General features: G+C 51.7%; 2 protein-coding genes across 2 annotated transcripts in view; one reads left to right on the forward strand and one right to left on the reverse strand.

The window, feature by feature from the left end:
* Positions 1-1,796: 1,796 nt before the first annotated feature.
* AHNAK (AHNAK nucleoprotein) overlaps positions 1,797-21,681 on the reverse strand; it is a 107,452-nt gene continuing 87,567 nt past the window's right edge. The window contains exon 6 of the mRNA XM_074336494.1: positions 1,797-1,891. Coding sequence (XP_074192595.1) covers positions 1,812-1,891 — 80 coding nt within the window. The 3' untranslated portion in view covers positions 1,797-1,811. The remainder of the gene's footprint in view (positions 1,892-21,681) is intronic.
* On the forward strand, positions 14,205-16,959 carry SCGB1A1 (secretoglobin family 1A member 1). The gene is made up of 2 exons (XM_074337173.1): positions 14,205-14,481; positions 16,481-16,959. The coding sequence occupies exons 1-2, from the start codon at positions 14,367-14,369 to the stop codon at positions 16,654-16,656; spliced, it is 291 nt and encodes a 96-aa protein (XP_074193274.1). The 5' UTR covers positions 14,205-14,366; the 3' UTR covers positions 16,657-16,959.

The raw sequence follows: 21,681 nt of genomic DNA on the forward strand, positions 1-21,681 counted from the left end.
GGAAGGAAGGAGGGTAAGACAGGCCAGTTGAAAGACCTGATTTGTGCTGTGAGCTCTGCCATTCACAAGGGAAGTGACTCATTATCACCTTGGGGGAAGTGGCTCATCTTGGGGCCCCCCCTGACAGCTTGGGGCCCCCTGCCGTCTCTGGCCAAGCAGCCTAGTTAGGTAAGGGTGCCTCAGCCCCTCTGTGCAAGCACAGGTGTGTCTTGTTGCCCTCAGACCTTGGTCCTGTGAAAAGGCACCTCCACCAGCCTGGGAACTGCATAAGCAGAGACCACGTGTGGTTGTGCAGTTTGCCCCACACTGTCCAGTGGCCTTGCTCTGTAACTGTCAAATAACTGAACAAGCTCTCTGGAAGAGAATGGCAATCTTTTTATCACTCTGAACCACAAGAGGGCAGCAAACTATAAAATTTCCAAGGGTTTCAGCAGCCCAGCGGAGACATAATTCATCTTGATTCTGGATCAGAACAATCTACTCAGAAAATACAGAACCAAAAGAGCGTTCTTGTTCCCAACCTTTAGTTCTTCCAAATACTACAATTTATTTTAGAACAGAATTGTCCAAAACACAAACACCAACAAATGCCCACAGAACCAGTCGAAGTCTGCCTTGCCTCTGGCTCTTCAAACCCCTGACGCCAGCTGCACACTGCCCGCTCGCTGCCAGATGCTGGGGACCCCACGGTGAGCATGCTCAGGCAGCCCCAGCCTGTCCCCTCGGTTGCTCCTTCCAGCCAGGAAGACAGATAAAGTGTAATTTGGCCTAAATGTGCCCAAGTGGTGGGATGATAAGCATGTTCGGGGCCAGAGCCGAGAGCGGCACCTGCCCGAGCAGGAGATGCTGTGGTCAACCCACCCGTCGGCTGGAAGCACGAGTCCTGGGAAGGAAGGGCTTTGACCTTGTAGCTGTTGCAAAATAAGTGTTTTTTTGTTTTTGTTTTCAAATAATGTTCTTTCTAGATGTACCCTTCTAGCATGAGGGTTGATAAGGTCTGAGGGTGGCGGGGGAAGGGGACACGCTCCAGGCCTAGTCGTTTTCCCTGTCCTCAGAAATGGCCGGTGTGTGGGAAGCTGGTAGGGGACACTGACCTTGCAGCCCACACCTCTGCAGTCCTCCCGTCAGCCCAAAACCATCACTGCGTTCAGACTTTGTAGCAACTTGAGGGAACAAGGAAGTGTCCCTGTAGAGCCTGTCTGGCTAAGAAGAATACAGGTGTCCTCGTCCCTCCTCTCTGCAGAGGCGTGGGCGTGACCTCTGGGAATGGGTGTTGGGCTGAAGCACCCAGGCAGAAGCAGGGCTAGGAATGGGCCTGGGAAGAGGTTGGGGTCGCGAGTGGATGTGGGTGCCCATGAACGGTTCCATCCAGAGTATAAATACTGTTAAATGGGCGAGCAGCCTTTCTGCCTTGCCCCGCCCCCAAACAGGGGAGCCCTCGTGTCAGGGGACTCGTCTACTGCGAGAAACTAAAGGTGTGTGAGGGGAGCCACAGGGACGATTGTGCCCTTTGGAAAGATGGAAAAAGGCCCAGAGAAACTAGAGTTTCCTCCAGGGCATTCATTCCACTCTGGTTAAACTAAGGTTTATCTCCGCCTCCCTGTTCCCAAATCCCGTAGCCCTCACAGGACGGTCCTTATCACATCACTCACCAAGACTGAGGGACAGTCCGAGGAGGGCTCCACGTGACAAGCAGGCAGGAACAGCATGTTTGGCAACTTTATCCTTCAAATCCTGCTTTCTTTTTCAACCCACGGTTAAAATGAAGTGTATTCTTTTTTTTTTTTTTTCAATCCCTGATCATCTCAGAGTTAACTCTTTCTGGCTATGCAGTTATCAGCACTTTCTGGGCCTGTGCAGAGCTCAGTGGGGTTTGGGTTCCAAGCTGTGGCTGGGAGCAGAAGAGAAAAGAGGTTGGTTCCTCCCGTCCTGTAAGACCAAGGCCCCACCACGGAACACAGCCTGGTTCAGACAATCCCTGTGTTCTCTTGCAGGGTAGCAGTTTTTTACAAAACATTTTTAAGTTAAAAACAACCTTTTCATACAATAAAAGGGATAGATGTGCATTGTAGAAATTTGAAAAATAAGAACAAACTCCCCCCTCCTTTCTTAAGCCTCCTCCCCACCACTCCGGTTCAAGCCATTGTTTCTCAGTCTGGCCCATGCTGGTGTTATGAGCCTTGTGTTCCCCCCTTCCGCCCCACCCCAGCTGAGGCAGTTGGTCGCCAGTCATCGGTCAGCTGGCTGCCAGCTACTCCTGACAGCACACAGCAGCCCACTCCCACCTCCAGCTGCTCACAACAGCCCAGCTCCAGGAAGAGCCATTGTTCACAATCTTAGCTGTAGAGGGCGCAGCTCACTGGCCCACGTGGGAATCAAACTGGCAACCTCGGCGTTAGGAAACCACCTGCGCCACCAGGCCAGCCCAAGAACACAAATTTTTAAATAACAGAAAACAGACCCACAAAAATAAGAAAAAAGGGGAAATATTCCCTATCACCCAGTGAATATCACTATTAACACCTTATTGTGTATTCATGAGTAATTTTTCCAAAATAAGATCATACCATACATGCTTTTTTTCACTTAATCCTATTTTCCACGTCAAACTTTTGCGTTATGTAATAGTATTCAAATTTCTCCAGTTTTCTCAAAAATGCCCCTGCTAGCAAGATTGTCCAACCCTGTCCCTTGCCTGGATTGCTGATTGTGCCCCTAGGTCTCTTCTAACAAGTCACACGCCTTTTTCTGACTTGGACAGTTGGGCCTGCTGCCCCACAGTGTCACACCTGCCCGCTTGTCAGCTGCCCCCTCATGGGATAAAGTGAGCATTTGGCCAGAACATGTCACAGGGGCTGGGTGCCAGGCCATTTCAAACAGAAATGTTAACGTCCCTTCCACAGCAGAAGCCTACAGCGCTGGGCTGTGGCAACAGAACTGGCCTTAAGGTTTGGAAGGGGAAATGTGGGTTGTGCTGAAAGCACAAGGCGCCACCCAGAAGTTTGGCAAAGAGTGAGCTGGAGTCGAAGAACCGTGGGGAGCGAGTTCACTGCGCCACCAGGAAAGGACCGGCCCACCAGCCTTCCTGCTCAGCGCCTCCCTGGCTGCCTCTTGCCAGGTCACTTCCTCACCAGCTGTGCTCACCAGCCACACAGCACGAGCTACCCCAGTGCCTCCTGGACAAAGGGCAATTTTCGGGAGTATTTACAGATTCACGCATGTGGGTGCCAGTCTCACACCAAATCCAGGAACATTTACCGTGGGATGAGGACAGAGGCGAGGGTGGTTGGGCCTCCGAGAACAACGTTCCCACTGTCTACCCAGTGCCAGATCCCTGGGGGGTTGAACTCCTGAACTCGCTCCCAACGTTCTAGTCAGACATCAAGTATTTAATCTTTTAAAAAGTAAGAAAGATCAAGATGGGTTCCCTTCCACCTGTTTCCCTCTCCTCCCCTGGGCCCACTCAGCATGCTTCCCCAGTGACCTCAGCCTGGATCGCAGGCTTTTCTCCCGGGGCCTCCCCAATCTTCCCTGCCATCTCCATTCATCTTACCTCTGGCTCTTGCACAGATATCACGCCCTGGATGTCTCATGACTAAAAACTGCCGCTTCTTCCCCCCAAGCCCTTCCCCACCCTGTCCCTGTCTTCCTTGGAAATTCCAGCGTGTCTGACAACTGCTCTCAAGCAGAAATGGTCAGGACGCAGGGTGGGGCGCCCTGCAGAACTGAATCTCCCCCCACACACACCCATCACTCCCAGCCCCAAGTCCTTACGTGGATGTGCCACAGAAAATAGACAGCCAGTTCCTGGGGGTATGACGAGTCTACCTTTATATTATCAGAGCACCCCACAGTGTGTTTGCACCTGAATTCTCAGCCTGGAAAGCCTCAGCCATGGCCAGCTCTGCGGTGGCCTCCATTTTATTTGAGAGAAATGGTTCCAGCACTGCTTCCTGTCTCTGACCATGGGGGCCATTGCCCTACCACCCAGCTGGGCCAGCCCTTGACCAGGGAAGTCACCGTTGTCCTGCCGGTGTGGGCAGAACGGTCCAGGCTCCCGTAAAACCCGCCAGGGGTCAGCTCCCAGGAAGGGGTCTGACACATGCAGGACCATTCCAGGCCCCTTGGCTGCCACCCGAGCCTACCCAGGCTCTGAGACTTCAGGCCTGTGCACCACACATGGCTCAGCTTCTGAGCCTGTCTTGGCATCAAGTCTTCCCATGGGGGCCACTTTTGTGGCAGCCTGGCCTGTGCTCAAGTATGAAGACAAAAGAAGGAGGAACCCCACCTCATTCCTTGGACTCTGCACCCCACAGCTAGTCCATCACGGCCCCTCCTCCCACCCAAGAGCCTGGGGTTCCTGCTGCTGACAGTGTCAATCCAGAACCCCTCAGCGGGCTTCCAAGGCACCAGGGGTGCAGGCAGAGCGCCCCACTGCCCCCAGCATGCACGAGGTTTCCCCAGTTCCCTCTCCCAGAGTGCCTTTCCACCCTTAAAGGTGTTTAAAGGGGGAATAATAGTTACGTCCCTCAGAGGGTCAATTACTTAATACACGGAAAATTCTTAGAAGTGTGCCTGGCACACAGTAGGTGCCCGGTAAGTGTGAACTATTATTATTGTGTTATTTCATTCCCAAACCATGCCAACCAGCGTGAACCCTCAGAAGAGCTTCTGCCACTCTTTGGGGTCACCAGCCAGCAGCTCCTAAAATGGCCCTCCATTCCATGGACCCAAAGGTTGCTTTGACGATTATTGACGTGTAGACCAGCTCCTCAGCCAGCAGGCCTGGCTGTTCTGTGTGGGGCGGGGGCCCCCAGCTGAGCCCCACATACTACGTTGCCAACACAAAGAAGAACCCCACTTTCCTTTTTATGGTTTACAAAGCACTTTCACATCAATTTCTACTTTGTGGAGTAGGCAGAGCAGAAATAGTTACTTCCATTTTCCAGCTGGGGCCCTCGACACACAGAGGCGATAAGTACCCTGTCGTACAGCTAGGAAGTGGCCCAGGTAAGCTTCAAATCCAGCTCTGCTTGAGTCCGAGCCCAGAACGTGGTCCTCAGCACCAAGCTGGGTCTCAACCAGTTAAGTGCATCTTTCTCCTAAAAAGAAGCTCAGATTCCAAAGGAATTAGCGACAGCCACACGATGAAAACCAGACACCCTCCCCTTGTCTCTGGACCAGCTCCCAGGAAAGGGAGAAAAACTGATATGTGGCCCCTGAGGCCTGCCCTGTGAGCTCAGCTCCTGGCAGAAAGAGCCTCCATGAGGAAGGCCTGATGAGTCCCCTGGGCCCAGGAAAGCTGCTTCCCAGAGGTGGGGCCAGACCGCAGGGCTCCTTAACTCTGGGGTCAGAACAAGGAGTGTCCAAGGCCAAATGTGTTGCCGCTAACACACTCTAACCCCAACAATTCTGCCAGCCTGGTGCTATGCTCATTTTCAATGGGAAATTCGAGGCTTAGAGAGATGTGACTTTACAACCTAACAAGTGGGGACACCTGAGGAAGGCTGGATTATGCAGCCCGTGCCTCAGCCCTGGTCACAATGTTTGGAGCAAAGCCACCCCGAGACCTAGGAAAGCACAGCCAACCCTACCCCCTCATAAACCCCAGCCCAGAGGCAGGGCCCACCAGAATGCCCCCATGCCCCATTAGCCAGTTCAATGGGTTAGGGGGTCCCCCTTGTTGGGGGAGAGGGGTCAGCTCCGTCACTGTGAAGGTTCTCTGGGCAGAGGCTCCAGCAGGTTAGGGCCTCGGGGGGAAAGGGGCACGGGGAGCAGCGACGGGGCGGTGAGGAGCTGAGCACCACACAAGCAGAAGGGGGATGCAGGACGACCCGACCAGTGTCAGGTCTCCCCTCGGGGGCCATTTCTTTAGGCGACTCTACCACCTAATGATAAGGGGCCTGTGGGGCTGAGGGCAGAGCCAGGCTCAGGCAGACAGAGCTGGGGAGGCAGAGCACGGTCCAGGCCCTTGTGGGTGTGTATGTGCGGGTGGTGTCCCTGTCTGAATCCAAGTTCATGAGCCCAGTAAGGGGATAGTTCACATTCATTTAACAAACATAATGGCCATGACCACAAAGTAGAAATAACAACGAACTCGAACTCCACCCCAAGCCCACCCCACCCACCCTCAGGGTGGTGCTTCTAGAAGACTCAGTGTCACGCTGGGTGTCATGCAGGGTCTCAGCTCCCGCTCCCCACATAAGAACGCAGGACATGGTGAGGCCAAAAAGGAACACCCACGGAGTCACAGATAGGGGAGTCATACCACTGTATTCTTGCTGGCAGCTGGGTTGGAGACACAGGAAGCAGGAGCCACACGATCCACAACCTGCCATCCACTTCTCTCTGCCAACCATCCCCACTTGCTAACTGCAATCCGCTCTTACTAGCTCAGCCACCACCTTCTTGCTAGCCCCCATTTGCTGCTAGCGTAGCCACAGCAGTTATATTAGTGGCCAATGGCTCACTGGTTACAGCTGACAGCCAACTAATCACAGCTGATGGCCATCCAAGCACAGTTGATGGCCATTTACTACCCGAGCCAGCACCTTTCCACGTGAGGCCGAGAGCCTGGAAACTGCACTCCTGGCTCTGTCCCCACACTCGGTGAATCGAATTGTGCAACTGGTACCTGGCTCTGCCCATCCCCATCCCCAACAAACCCTGTTCCCCTGGGCCCACCAGTCATTGGATGCTCTTCCGCCCTCCATGCCCACTCCCCCACTCCAGCCTCCCCCACAGCCTGCCCTTGACCCGTTTAATGCATTTTGTAGTGTCCTGGGACCCAGTTAAACCCAAACGCCCCTTTGCACACACGGCTCTGTGTGGAAGGGCCCTGGCTGAGGTCCTGAGCCTCATCTAGCACATCGGCTCTGGCCCTGCTGGCTTTTTTTTTTTTTTAATTGGGGACAGGGAACAGGACTTTATTGGGGAAGAGTGTGCATTTCCACTGTATTTCCAGGACTCAACAGCAACTCATTGACTTCTTTCTAGTTGTGGAGGGCGCAGCTTGCTGGCCCATGTGGGAATCGAACCGGCAGCCCCATTGCCCAGAGCTCGCGTTCTAACCAACTGAGCCACCCGTCTGCCCCTGATTTACATTTTTTAAAAGATCACTCTGGCTGCTCTGGGGAGAACTGACCTCATGAGGGCACTGTGTGCGGAGACCCTAATCTTGGACATGAACCCCATGCTGCCCCTCATGAACCCCATGAGGCCCAAGGAGGCAGCCCCCGTACTTTCTGTCACCTCAGGCCAGGTCATCTGCCTAGCACAGGCCTGTGCCACTGTGGGACAGGCTGCTCACAACTGTCCCTTGCCCGACCAATTCTTCTCCGTCTCCAGCCTCTGGGACTAAAGGATGCATGTTCTCTAGTTATCATATTTCCTGGCATTCTGAATCCATCCGGGAAAGACCCACCAGTGACTTTAGAAGAAAGTGAATTACAGAGAGCAGTGGTTGTTTTTCAGCATTTTTACAGGCCCCAAGGGTCTGTGAGGTTTAGAGCATAAACGCAATGCAGTGCGTTTGCTCCTAAGATGTTGGGTGAGTTCAGAGCTGAGCAATGAAAGCCGAGCTGCGCTGTGCTGTGCAGTTCAGAACAGCAGGAAGAGCCCTGGGCAGAGAGAGGGTCACCGGGCCCAGCTTCAAGTCCTGTTTCTGCCGCTAACTCTGTGCAACTTCTCAGAACTTCCAGCATCTCTCTGGGCCTGAGACCCCTTCTCTAAGATACAAGAGGGTGGTGCACATGTTCCCTAGGGCCCTTGCAAGCCAGAGGCAGCTGCAGAGAACCACCTGGTGATCTGAAAGGCTGGGGCCTGGCCCTCTGGCTTCTGCCGTGCTGTCAGGCTGAAAAGATGGCCGAGGACGTCACCTGGGCCTCACCACCATGGTGGGTACAGCAGCCCTGTGCCCACCTGGCTCCCCAGGGGTACAAGCAGAAAAGATTCATTCTAAGCTGTTGCAGTAGAGAGTTTTTGAAAGATTAACCTGTGTTATTTTCTCTGATTTTCCTTTCCTCTCTCAGCTCTTCCCCTGACTCAGGCGGCCCCAAGGAAGGGCAGTGACAGGGGAAGGCAGAAAAGGGAGTCTTTTCCTGGCTTTTGCAGTTCAAAAGCCTAGCCTTCAGAAGACTGGAAAGGCCTCCAGGCACCCATTTTGTGTAACAACCAGCTTCCAGAGCCCCCACCACACCCCTAGCCTGGAAAAGGACTCCCAGGGCAGCCAGAAGTAAAGAGCAAGTGTTACCACAGGCTGGTGGTCCTTTCAGAAACCAGTGACCTGCCACCCACTCCAGATGCAGGCGGTAAGAGGATTTAAAAGCAACAATAAGACCTACTAGAAAGTATGCTTTATATCATGATTGTCTGCCAACAATTCTAAACCACGTCAGTGGTAAAATCCTGCTGCCTGAAAAATTCCCCAAGTCTAGTTGTAAGCATTTGCTGCAGTTACTGCTGATTTTTGTAATATACATTATGTAAGCTGCAAATTAGCTCATGTTTATTGTTTGGCTTTTAATCAACATTGTGTTCTACATGGAAATTGTTGCTAAGAACTCCCAGTCATCCAGTTGGTGTCCTACACGGTCCTGTCAAGAGAACTTTGTGAAGGGGCAGATCCTGGGAGCTGACTTCAGAGCCAGTTCTTGTCTCGAGCTCCTGGGGCGCCACACTCCTGAGTTTAAACAGCAAATGCAAAGCAAAGGACAAAACACTGTGACTGTAAAGACCAAGAAATAAAACATGAGTCATTTCAATTCTGTCACCTAGGAGACCACTGTGAGTTTTTATTTGGGTTTAAAATTTTAAATAGAAAAAGATTGATAGATAGATAGATAGATAGATAGATAGATAGAATAATAGATAAAAGGAGTTCTATTTCATTTTGTGAACACCTGTGGTTAAGGACCCAAAATCACCCTGATGGACTGAAAGTGATATGGTACCCAGAGGGGACAGCGTAGGCCATTGGGTGGGGGACACAGGACCAGAGGCTCATGAGTCTCCTCAGACTAAGAGCCAGAAGGAGTCCAAATTGTCTTCTCTCCCCCTCCCCGTGTGTTCAGGACAAATGCAGCCCTGCAGAGCCACTGGGCCGGCCAGCCGCAGAGCTGGGCCCTGCCATGTCTGCTGACCATGTCAGCTCATGTCCCCAGGACAGCCGATGACAGAGCTTACAACCCACCTTGAGCTGCTGGGGCAGAGGGGCTCATCAGTGACTTGCCAAGTCCTCTGGTGGGAACCCAGTGCAGGGTGGGGAAGGTGGGAGAAGGCAGACAGGGAGGGCGGGACCTGGGTGACACACCGCAGAACAAAGAACCTGCAGAATTAGGCAATAAAGCGCCCAACCTTCCTGGGAAAGGACAAGAAGTGAATCGTGTCATTTGCTGTCAATCCCCAAATCTGGGGCCCTAATCCCTAAAGCAGGCCTGTAAAACGGAGGGGAACCAGTTTCTACCCTGCAGAACAGGGACTCCCATCAACTTGACTGACCTCACCCCTCTGGAGGGAGCTTATCCCAGAGCAAAGAACCTGCTGGTTCTGCCGGTTCCCCACCTCGGGAAGGCACTTCCCCAGCTCCCAGCTCCTGGACCCACTCCACCCTCCGCCCCCCCAAGTTTCAGCTCATCCATCAGCCTGGCTGGGGAGCCAGGAAAGTGCTCAGATCCTCAGCAGGTCCACAGGGCCGCACCCCACCCTGAAACTCCAGAAACAGCGGAAGCCAAGTCACTGTGCCTGGTACAACTCACAGCTGGGGCTGGGTGTCATGCACCCACAGGATGCCACTTAGCAGCCCACACCTGCAGCTCTGCCAGCTCTCAGTGTGCAGGCTACTGAGGGACAACTTGCACTGGGAAAATAACCAACATCTCTGCAGATAACACCTACCAGCTCCCGTCCCTGACACCCTCTCACTCCCACCTCCCCAGCCCCGACATTTACCACCAACCAACCCTCTGCCCTTGAACACGGGCTTTCGCTTGGGAAAGTCGATAGCAACAAAGAGAGGCAGCATGTCTAAACCTAGGCATCTCTCCCACGCAAGGAACCCGCAGGGCAGAAGGAGGTTTGTACAGCGCTGCCATGTGGTTTGTAATGGCAGAAAAACTAGAAACAATACAGGTACTGGTAACTTAAAATGATATTACATCCTGCAAAGGGATATTCTGCAGCATGAAACAAATCAAGTGTATCTGTAAGTGCCAAAGTTTTGAAAACCATCCAAGACATAATGTTAAGTGGGGAAAGTGAGATCCAGAGCTGTATTTAGAGAATGATGCCATTATCTGCTGCTTATTCTATCGTTGATATCCACCCATCCATTCTCCACCTTTCCCCGCATTTGCTCTGTGCCCCAGGAGGCCAACCTCTAAAGATCACAAAATCAGGGATCCCTTGCTGGCTGAATCCCAGTTGCTTAGGTCAATGCAAGGCTCTGGCTATAGATCAGAGGATGGAATGAGAGAGAAGGGGTGTTTCTTCCCTCGGATCCCTCCCTGCCTGTTCTGATGTGACTGCTGTGCTATGGCCAGGGCTGCAGGTACCGGGAGAGCAGGACTTGAGGCCTCTGAGTTTTGATGTTCCCACCTCGTGTCACACCAAACACATTAAAATATACACACTTCTCACAGTAAGTGTAATTTTGGCGATAAACTTTTGAAGGGGGTTGTATAAGTTTCATAATTCTGATCCTAGGAGTAGATCATGCATTTGGTTCATAGGATTTGGAGTTTATTGCATCTCGGTATAACTATATCACAGTGGAACTGAGTTGCAGGAAGCTAGTTGAAATAATGATACTTAGAAAAATATTCATTAATTATAATTTTGAGGTTTTCTTTTTATATTTTGGAGCCAACAGACACATGACAAATTTTTAGGCCCTCTAAAAGCTCACAGGCCCTAGGCATCCTAGGAGGGCCCCAGGTGCACGCAGGAGTCAGCCCTGGGAGACACCAAGGCAAAAGAAACTGTACGAAACTCACAAGGGAAAGTCTGCTCTGCTCAGGGCCTGCTTCCTGAGCGAGTATACAGCCGGAAGCCCGGGGTGGAGGGAGGAGGCCCGACCCTACAGCTTGCGCCATGAGCTGACCCCACGAGCCTGCGGCCTGACAGAGCAGCCCCCTCCAGCAGCCCAGCCAGATGGATAGGACCACAGTGGCCCACGCATGGCCTCCGACCTGTTTTCTGGGCCGTGCTGGGACTTGCAGCAAGACAGATGCCAGCACAGGCTGCACCCCAGCTTCCTGCTCTTTCCGACAGCCAAGCACTGAGCCCAGGAAACAAATATCTGGTCTCAGGCCATACCTCTGGCAGTATAGGCTGGGGGTTGCTGCTGACCCAGCCCACCCACCCCCACTGCAACTAGACCTCTATGTGGGGCCCAGGTAGGCTCCCCAGGGGCGTTGAACCTAGGTCACCAAACCAGCACCACGTGTGTACACACACACACACACACACACACACACACACACACTGAATGCATGGGAGGGGCCAGCAGACCTCACTGTCCAAACCCCCAGTCAGGGTTTTCAGATCCCCCAGGATCCTCCCACCCTCGGGTTATGGCTGAGGTTCTCTTGCTCCTCTCACAGGCCAGAGCCAGGTGCAAGGTCCTGAGGAAGGTTGGGCCCAGGGCAGGGTCCCTGGCCACTCCCCTAGCTGTGGCCAGGCCCTGCCCCTAAAGCTCATGCAGGCACAGCCAATACGGGGGTGCTTTTGGTTGGAGAGCCCCTGGCAGGAGCGGTGCCAATTCACTGCCATCCCAACGAGCTAATAACCAAGTGGCTTGTCTTTCCCCAGACAGCTTCTTACTGCACAGTGACCAGGCCACTGTCTACCGTGTTTCCCCAAAAATAAGACCTAACTGGAAAATAAGCCCTAGCATGATTTTTCAGGATGACATCCCCTGAACATAAGCCCTACTGCATCTTTTACAGCAAAAATTAATGTAAGACCCGGTGTTATTTTCGGGAAAACAGGGTACATGTAGCCAGAAACAGTGGCCCCCAGCTCACCATGTGCTAAAGCAGGCTTGAGGGTTCCAGCCTGGAGCTCACAGTGTGTGGTGTTTAAGGATTTGAGGAGCAGGTGTTAGAGCAGGGGTGTCAAAACTGTGGCACACGGGCCAACTGCGGCTCGCAACCCATTTTTAATTGGCCCGCAGCAAATTCCAAAAATATATTTAGTTTACTTAAATAAACCAGGTGAGACAATACGTACTTCACCTCGAGTGAGTGGCCCAGCTGTTTGTGTATTTTACCGCATACGCCCCTTGGTGAAAACCGTTGAAAAAAGTTTGGACACCCCTGTGTTAGAGTCTAAGAAGTTCTGACTTTCACTAACACTTTTTGCCAAACTGTCCCACAAGGCGAGTCAGACAAAGTTCTTGCCCTGTGGCTCCCACCAACACATAAATGCACGACATTTCCAGGCAGAGAAATGCCCCCCACCCCCACCCCAGGCAAGGCTCTCCCAAGGACAGGGATGGGAGAGCCTGTCTTGGGACACCTGGTAGCCTCGGTGCTGGGCGTCCCCTCTGCGGGTCTCAGCACTGAGTCACCTACTCCGAGAGGACCACCCTGATTCCCCCACTTAAGTAGATCTCACTCTTCTTTTCTATGCTGGCACCTGCTTCATTCTCCCCTAGCACTTAGCACACCTGCTGTTATTTTGTTCATTTCACGTTGGCTTGTCTGTCTCCTCCACCAGAGGGAAGCTCCACAGCGACAGGGACCTGGGCCTACTTCATTCATCACTGCATTCCTGTCATGAAAGCAGTTGCTGAGATGAATGAATGAATGAATGAATGAATGACATGTAATTGAATCTTGAAGTACCAATAGGATTTGGACGAGTAGACAAGGCAGGAGAGTGTATTCCAGGCACGAGTCATTACTTGTACAAAGATAGAAAGGCACGAAGAAACACATGAAACGTTTCTGAATCCACAAACACTAAGGTAAGCTGAGATCACCGTGCAGGGGAGCGGAGAATGAGGCTCAAATGGTAAGCAAAGGCCAGTGGACAGGTGTCTTGAAAATCACACTTGAATTTTCTCCCATCCACAAAAAGAAACTTTAAAAGGGTTTCAAGAAGGCGAATAATATGACCAGTGGGTTTTTAAAAGATCTGTCTGATGGACTTTCTCAGGAAGCCATTTAGGAATTGACTTTGACCAGGCCAGGACTGTGCTCTAGACTCGGGAGTTGAGAGCTGCTGGAAGGGAGCAGCCACGGGAAGTGGTGATGGGAGGCGAGAAGGGGGCTGCAGCCAAGGCCTGGAACCACCAACACATAAACGCAGTCGGTAAAGAATAAATGTCTGAAGAACAAAAAGGATGGTCGGGGAGGAAAACAGGAAAGAACTGAGCCGTGGGAACGCAGGCGTGAAAACAGCTCAAGAAGGAAACATCAAGAGGGTCAAGTGAGATGAGGACTGAAGGTGCCCTGGATTTGGCCACCAGATGGGCAGGATCCCGGAGCAGTTTCGTTGGGAACAAAGCACGCCGGGAGCAGTGCAGTCCCCAGCCTGAATGGGGCTTGGGCTTCGGATGGGCATCCTGGAGAAGCCCTTTGTCTGTCAGCAGGAGGGTCTCCTCCAAGTCTGACCACAGTGATGTTCTGGCCCACGTGATCCTGAAGAGGAGAGCATCAGCCTCCTTCCTTTGGGGAAGGGACATGCAAGGACCCAATGGAGTATCAGGAGTCCCAAGTCCCAGTTCTGTCGCTGCCACTTGTGAGGGTCATGGGCCTCCTGGGGTGATGGATCTAGGTGTGTTCTACAGTTGCTTCTGTCGACCCCGACTGCCCCGGTACTCAGGTACACAGCGTGGCACAGGTCGTCAGGTCTCCATGTTCTCTGACTTGTCCCCTGCTGCCCCCACATAGGACTCTGGATTCTCCCCCTCACCCAAGTGGCCCATTGTGTGAGCTCAGTTTTTGTTTTTTGTTGTTTTTTTGGGGGGGGAATATTGGGGAACAGTGTGTTTTTCCAGGGCCCATCAGCTCCAAGTCAAGTTGTTGTCCTTCAAGCTAGTTGTGGAAGGCGCAGCTCAGCTCCAAGTCTAGTTGCCGTTTTCAATCTTAGTTGCAGGGGGCGCAGCTCACCATCCCATGCGGGAATTGAACCACCAACCTTGTTGTTAAAAGCTTGTGCTCTAACCAACTGAGCCATCCCAGCCGCCCCAGTGTGAGCTCAATTTTGATGGGAACAGAAACTGAGTTGAGCAAAGAGAATATTTACTTTTTCCACCGAGCCGATGCCCAAGTAAATGGAGTGGTCCCCTAAGTGGAGCCCTCGCCCTGCCCTCCTCCATCCAGGGGCAGCCTGGAGCATATAGGAAGGCTCCCACTGGGCACATGCCACACAAGACCCTGGATCCAACAACCGGGAGCCTCACTCACCAGCCTCATGCCACCATGAAACTGGCTATCACCCTTGCCCTGGTCACCCTGGCTTTCTGCTGCAGCCCTGGTGAGCTCCCCTCATCCCCATGCTGGGCTCAGGAACTCTCCCTGCCACCCGGTTCTGCTCAGGAGAGGAGTAGCTGTCTGTGCCCTCCGCTTAGATGTTGGAAGGTCCTGGGAATGCTACCGCCCAGCCAGGAAGCTGGGGAGTGCCCCGAGACTGTGAGGAAATCTGAGAAGGTTCCCATCTCCCATATTCAACACCCTCAGAATGGAAAAGACCAGAGGGAGGTGTAGACACAAACGCCTGTCTCCAATGACCAACAGAAGAGGAATGATGCACTCCCCAAAGCCCAGTCTTGGACACATCCCAAGATGCCAAGAGACCTCGGTGCAACCTCCAGGGTTGGGGTCTCCACCGATGCTGGCAGCTAAAGGGGCTGGGAGGAGCTGCAGAACCTCATGTCTCCGAAAGAAACCCAACCCAAGGCAAGGTCTCCCATTCTGGACAGAGAGGAATATTCTGGAAAGGGATCTTCCCTTTGGGAAAGAGCCAACCCAAAGTGGAGTTTTCTAAATATTTTTGTCTTCTGCAGAAAGGATTAGGAGTCTCTAAACAGTCGCAGATGTCACTGAGAGGAAAGGAGGGAGAGAGAGCGAGAGACAGAGAGAGACAGACAGAGAGAAAGAGAGAGAGAGAGAGAGAAGGAGGAAAGTGGATCACACCTCCAAACAAGTCCTCTGATTTTGGGGAATTGGTTACCTGTTTTTTACTCTGTATCAGCCTCTTATTCTCCTCTTAATAAACAAAACAAAAATTTTGAACAAATTCCAATGAATTCACTTCAAATGTTTCATAATACCCACAAAGATAAGTTTTATGGTCCTGGAGGGAGGGGTGGCGGGGGAGTTAGAAAACCAAATCCAAGAGGCAATGGAACAACTATTGTGTAGAGGCATTTGTTTTAAAGGGGAAACAACACTTAGGACTGAAATGCCTTTTAATTCGAAGGTCTCAGTGCTGTGTACAAAGAGGGTGGCTCAGCAAGAACGGGCTGAGATGTGTTAGGGGTGGCTCTGGGACGTGTTTGCACATTTGTGTGTGCACATATAACAACAGCAACGATATCTAACACTTAGTGAGCACTTACAATTTTGCCTATGACTGTTCTGAACCCCTTTCACATATTATCTGTTCCATTTTTAAAACGACCCTATGAAGTAGGGATGCTATCCCCCTTTTACAGGTGAGAAAACTGAGCTACACAAGGATGCAGTAAGTTGCCAAAGCAGAGACCTACGTTCTGGAGAAGATTTGACTTGTGACTTGGTGGGGCCCAGGGGTCGAGGCAGAAAAGCCAAATACGGGGAGTTGAAACTTAGTGGGAAGATAAAGCACTCAGGGAGTAGAAATGGTGACTCTCCCCCATGTTCCTGGGGCAGGGACCTGAAAAGGGAGCAAAAACCTGGGATCACTCTGGGTAAAAGGAACACGGTGGGGCAAGAAATAGACACAAGAATCGTTTCTGTCTGCCGGTGAGTGTGCCACGAGGCCCAGCATTCATGGTGCTTGCCTCTTCCGGCCAGGCTCAAGGGCTCGCTCTTGGCTGGTACAAGTGCTCCTTCCTGCCAGAACCTGACTTTGCTACATGCCCCCAGCATCAAGTGGCTCAGACCATCTAGGACAACAACCAGAAACCCTCAATGGCCTTTTCCCTGCCCCCACACTGCATCAAAACTCAAATCAGCAGCTTCTACTATCAATACTCTGCCTAGAACCCTAACAGAAAGAATAAGTGGCATTTTGCCCCACCCCAACCCAGGAAGTGCAAAGAAGGCTCAGGCAAGCCACAGAAAGCTGGCTGCAACCCAGAAAGTATCCACACAGCACCAACGAGCCAACTGCTTGGAGCAACACCAGATCTCACAGTCTACCCCATCGACGAAAAGGCTGCTATCTCTTGCTGACAGGCCCGGCTGTTTGCATCTGGGGCAGGCCCAGCCACGGGGCTGGCCAGCTTGGAAAAGGGCCAAAATAGATGAGCTTTCTGTCTTCTGTGGTGCAGCTTCTGCAGAGATCTGCACAAGCTTTCTCAATGTCATTAAAACCCTCTTCATGGGCATGCTTTCCGAGGATGAGGCCACAATTGAACTTTTCAGCCCAGATGCAGACATGAGAGATGCAGCGATGGAGAAGAGGCTGGTGGACACCCTCCCCAGCATGCCGAGCATAGCGTCATGAGACTCATGGTACCCGGCTTCCTTCACTCACACTCCTTGGCAGTGGATCCCCCAAATCCCTCGGCTGCATTGTCGGCCCATTTTGTGGACCCTTTTCTAATCCAGACAGGAGAGTCACAATGCACATAGTCCTGGGGAAGCAGGTACAGTCATCTCACCTCTTGTTAAGAGGCTTCTGAGAAATAGTCAAAGCCCTTGCGAGCTGAGCTCCTCCCAGAGCCACTGAACCTCTTAGCTGACATGGAAGTTTCTGTGTATCGTCATGTGGGTCTAACTTTGAGGTTCGTTCAATATTGTTGGGGTTTTTTTTAAGTTTGTTGTTTCTTTGTTTTAGAACGAAATACTAAAAAGCCCACTATGTGCTTATGATTTGGAAGCCGAACACAGCCGACTTCTAAAGCCCCTGCCAATCCATGCACACTTCCTTCACTCTGTCCTCCACAACCCTGCCTGGCTCCCTCCCATAAAGTACAAGCCTCTCACCTTTGTGTCCCTTCCTTTTTTTTATTTACCTGCTAGAGTGAGAAGGTCTGCCACTGCTAGGGTAAGGTTAGCCCGAGCAAAAAGAAAGGCAGTGCCTATGCAAACACATGGGGCCCAGGCCGGTGTCTCATTTCCGGTCCACCGCCAGGCTAACCACAGACCGCCATCGTGGCTTCCAACACACACTCCCTTCCACAGTCAGACAGCCAGCCTGAAAATGTACCCAGAGCCCTGTTCTAACTGCATCTCCAGGGGAAGGTAGAGGGGGCTCCGTGTCCGGTGGCAGCTGACCTCAGGCTGAAGCCAGGCAGACCTCCCAACACCCATCCATTTAGCGATGAAATTAACTCTTCTGTTTCTTCCAGTCCCTTTGGGATCTTATTCTTGGGTGGAAAAAGAAATATTTAAGGTGATTATGATGTAGGAAATTTCTGTGAGTGCCGGGATCTCACAAAAACTAAGAATGGAAGCAAGGACCAGGGAGAGGCGGGGAGTTGCAAAAGAGGATAGTTTATTAAAAGAAAAGAATCGCAGCTCTCAAACGAGAGGGGATCCCGACTGGGGTGCCCAGTGACTGAGGCAAAGGCTCTTATTTTTATATCTTCCCTTGCCTGTTTGGAGAAGGGAGTTGGCGACCTTCTAATGGAATTTGCCTAGCAGGTTTGTTCTGTTTCCCCCGTCCTGAAGGGATTAACAAAATAATCCATTCTTATCTATCAGATCTGCTCTGTTTGTTGGGCAAAAGGGATTTACGAGTTAACTTATTAACCTCAGGGCACCATTACATTTTTGTCCTGGAGTGAATGAGCCATTTCAGAACCTGGAGTTTCACAGTATGGCTGCTTTCGTGTATTCCACCAGCCTAGTCTACCTAACAACATGCTAACTAACCGGTCTCAATTATGCTATCCAAACATGTCTGCAAGCAAAGATGGAGCTTTCCAGAGAGTTACACTTCCCAAAGACATTTCGAGCATTTTGTCAGAGCAGTAGGAACCTGTTAGGGCTGGGTCAGAGTCCCTCAAGTCACACACAGCACACGACAAAGGCTGGAGGGAAGAATGGACTCGATGCCTTGGTTAGGGATCCAGGGTCTTGGGGGTCACTTTGAAGAGTGACAGAGCCTAAGGCGAGGCCCCCAAATTGGTGGGTTAAGTTTTTTGCTCACTTCATATTTGTTCTCTGAAATTATTTGTCAAACTATTTTCTAAAGGGGGTGGAAACAAGAAAACCCCTGCTTATGCATTTTCTAGATCCTTTATCTGTCACCATTACTAGAACTCCATTTCCAGAGTTAAATTGCAGAGGGCCACCAGTCAAACTGTCCCTTCATGTCAATCTTGCTTAAGAACCTCTCTGCCCAGAAGAGGCTGCGGCGGATGGGGGGCGGGGGGGGGGGCGGGGGTCACAGCCAGACTTGTCAGCACCTGGTTACTGCTGTCCACTGGGCAAAGCTCTAGCTCTAATACCAATGCCTCCCTGTAACTTGTCCCCATTCCCTGAGGCCCGGTCCAGTCAATTTTTCTGCAAAAAGAAAATCGGTCACCCCTTTTTTCTTGTGGCAAAGGATTCTTCAGGCATGAAATTAATCCCTAGGTACTGACTGGCACTTTCGATGTGTTCACAGTGGTGCCACGTACTCTGAGGAAACTGGGAGCAGATTCCATAACTCAATGAGTATGTATGAAACGCTTGCTCTGGGCCTGAACCACACGAAGCCCCAAGTACAGGAGAGTGAAGATAACAGTGGCCTCTAGACTCAGGGAGCTGGCAATCTAGTGGGGAAGATTGTCAGCTCCCACAAAATGAGCAAGATTGACAAACAGATTGATAAACTGTGATTAAAGCCATAAAAGAAATACACAGAATGATGCGAGCAAGAGTAGCTTGGACAGGCCAACTTTAGCTCAGGAGTCCCCCAGCCCAGGATTTGGGGCGTGTTGGGGCAGACAAAAGATGCTTGGAGCTCCCTCCAGTGCCCCATACCCCTTTTTTTTTTTTTTACATTGGGGAATAGTGTGTTTTTCCAGGGCCCATCAGCTCCAAGTCGTTGTCCAGTTGTTCTTGTCAATCTCTAGTTGCAGGGGGTGCAGCCCACCATCCCATGTCGGAATTGAGCCAGCAACCCTGTTGTTGAGACCTCGCGCTCTAACCAACTGAGCCATCCAACTGCCCCTCCCGAAGCTCAGCAGTTCATTGTCTTCAGTCTGGTTGTGGAGGGTGCAGCTCACTGGCCCATATGGGAATCGAATGGGCAACCCTGTTGTTAAGAGTTCACACTCTAAGGAACTGAGCCATCCGGCCACCCCCTCCGCCTCCTACCCCCCACTCCCATGCCCTTCTTGAGGCCCTACTGAGCCCTGCCCTTGGATCCAGGGAGAAAATTCAAAACCTTTTCCAGTTCCTTTGCTCTAGGTCTCTGTTACTTGCCCCAATAGAGCCTAGACCTCCTCCCCTTATAATCCTACTATCTACCCAGTATCTCAAACTCCACTTGTCCCTCCCTGTTCTGTTTCTCATCTCAGTAAATTCTATCTTCAATCCGCAGCTGCAACTTGAAGGACATCTTGACCCCTTCCTCTCCAGCCCCATTATGTTCAGTCAAGAAAGTCTCCTTCCCAGGCCCCTCTGGGAACTCTCTCCAGGTGCACAGGGCCACCCGCTGCCACACCGCAGTCTCACCTGCACAACCCCAGGGACCTCCTAACTGACTCCCAGCTCACACTCTAGCGCCCCTAAAGGCCATTCTCCACACACGGGCCAAAGTAATTTTTATCACGTGAAAGCCCCTTTCCACTGCCACCCCACCCACTCCCACGTGAAATCCTTCCAAGTTTCCCAGCGCTCTTATCATAAATCTCAAAACGTACAACGTGCCCATCACTGGCTTTCATCTCCCACCCTCTTTCCCAGTGCTCACTCCCTCGGCTCGGTCCACGACCCCTGCCCCCACCTCCAGGGCCCCTTCCCACCCCAGCGCCTTTGCACAGGCCACGCAGCATCAGTCGCTCAAAAAGTATTATTGATTAGTTTTAAAAATCTCCCTAGGGCAAAATGTGCAAAGAACAGAACTCGTCATAAAGATGCGTCCCATGTCGATATAAAAACCCCGAAACACCCTCTGTCCTGTGGCAATCGGTTCCTGGCGGGGCCACACTCTCCACAGTCGCTGAAAGAAAGTGGAGGACGTGCGGAGGGGAAGCAGAAAGAGAAAAGGGCATCACAGAGGGAACAGGAAAAGGCGGCTGAGAGGAGAGAGACAGAGAGAGAGAGAGGGAGGGAGATGGAGGAAGAGGAAGAGAGTCTGGATTTTTCCAAGAAATAACAGTCGGGCGGGGACGCGCCTTCCCTCCCTCGGTGCCCGGTGCTGCCGCGGCCACTAGGAGGCAGTGTCGACCAAGGTGTCCAGGAGCGGACGTGGGGGCGAGGCAGGGGGATGGCGGGATCGGCCCTTATTGCTTCTAAACACTGCACGCCGCAGCACGGCTCGCTCTGCGGGGCAGACGATAAAACACAGTTCCTTTCTAGGGCTTTTTTATCATCTATATGATTGCTTTAATTTGACTTTCGAGGTTTGTTGTTGTTTTTTATCAGAATTTTAAGGAAAAACAAGGGCAGTCGCACCAAGTTACTGCCTGTTGAGCCCTGCCAGTGATGTGTCAGCCCTTTTGGAATTAGTAATACTTTCATTCCCAGACAATTCCAAGGGCACGTCCAACAAAACGTAGAACCTGAGCTGACCCAGAAGGTAGAGGGGACCAAGTGGCCAAGGTGGAACAGACCTTTGACCTCCATCTGCCCATTTTTAAAGTTTGGAAGCAGAAACCACAACCTAATAATTACTTTTACTGATTGCTTACTCACTGGCAGGCGTTTTCACAATTTCTCATTTACGGATTCCTCGCACAACCCAGATTCCAGAGCCCGGCCCCAACCCTTGCCCTACAGAGTGGGATCCCAAATGCAGGGATCTCCTGAGACAATAAATGAAATGATACTGATGAAAAATGTCCACCCACCCCCGAAGTACACATGTGCACTCACAAATTCTAAAGACACTACAACCTGCCCTTCATTGTCTGCCACAGATGAGGTCCCATGACTTTAACAATTCCAGAGCACATCGGGGGATTGGCAATTCCAAAAGAGATGTTTAGCCCAAGAGTGGGGCTTTGCTGGGGACCCCCTGCCTCCCCCAGCTCTCCCACTCCCACACTGCTAAAGCCCTGGGTTCTTCTGCATGCAGCTCATTATTAACTCACATATCTTTGCCTGGGTGAGCTGTCCACCTAGGTGAGTGTGGTTCAAAGGGATAAGGATCCAGGGGCATCAAAGGTTCAGAATTTTAACTACCTATTCACAGCTGGGGAAATATTTACCTAGGGCAAATACAACACAGGTATTGGGGGCGGGGATAAAAGGAAGGACAACTGTATTGCAGAATGTCTCTACCTCAAGGGCACTAGAGATGCAGGTGATCCACAGGAATGGAAGCTGTCAACACACAGAGATGTGCACCTCGTCTTAAAAAAGCAGAATGTAA

Source organism: Rhinolophus sinicus, linkage group LG06 (genome assembly GCF_036562045.2).
Source record: "Rhinolophus sinicus isolate RSC01 linkage group LG06, ASM3656204v1, whole genome shotgun sequence".
NCBI lineage: Eukaryota > Metazoa > Chordata > Mammalia > Chiroptera > Rhinolophidae > Rhinolophus > Rhinolophus sinicus.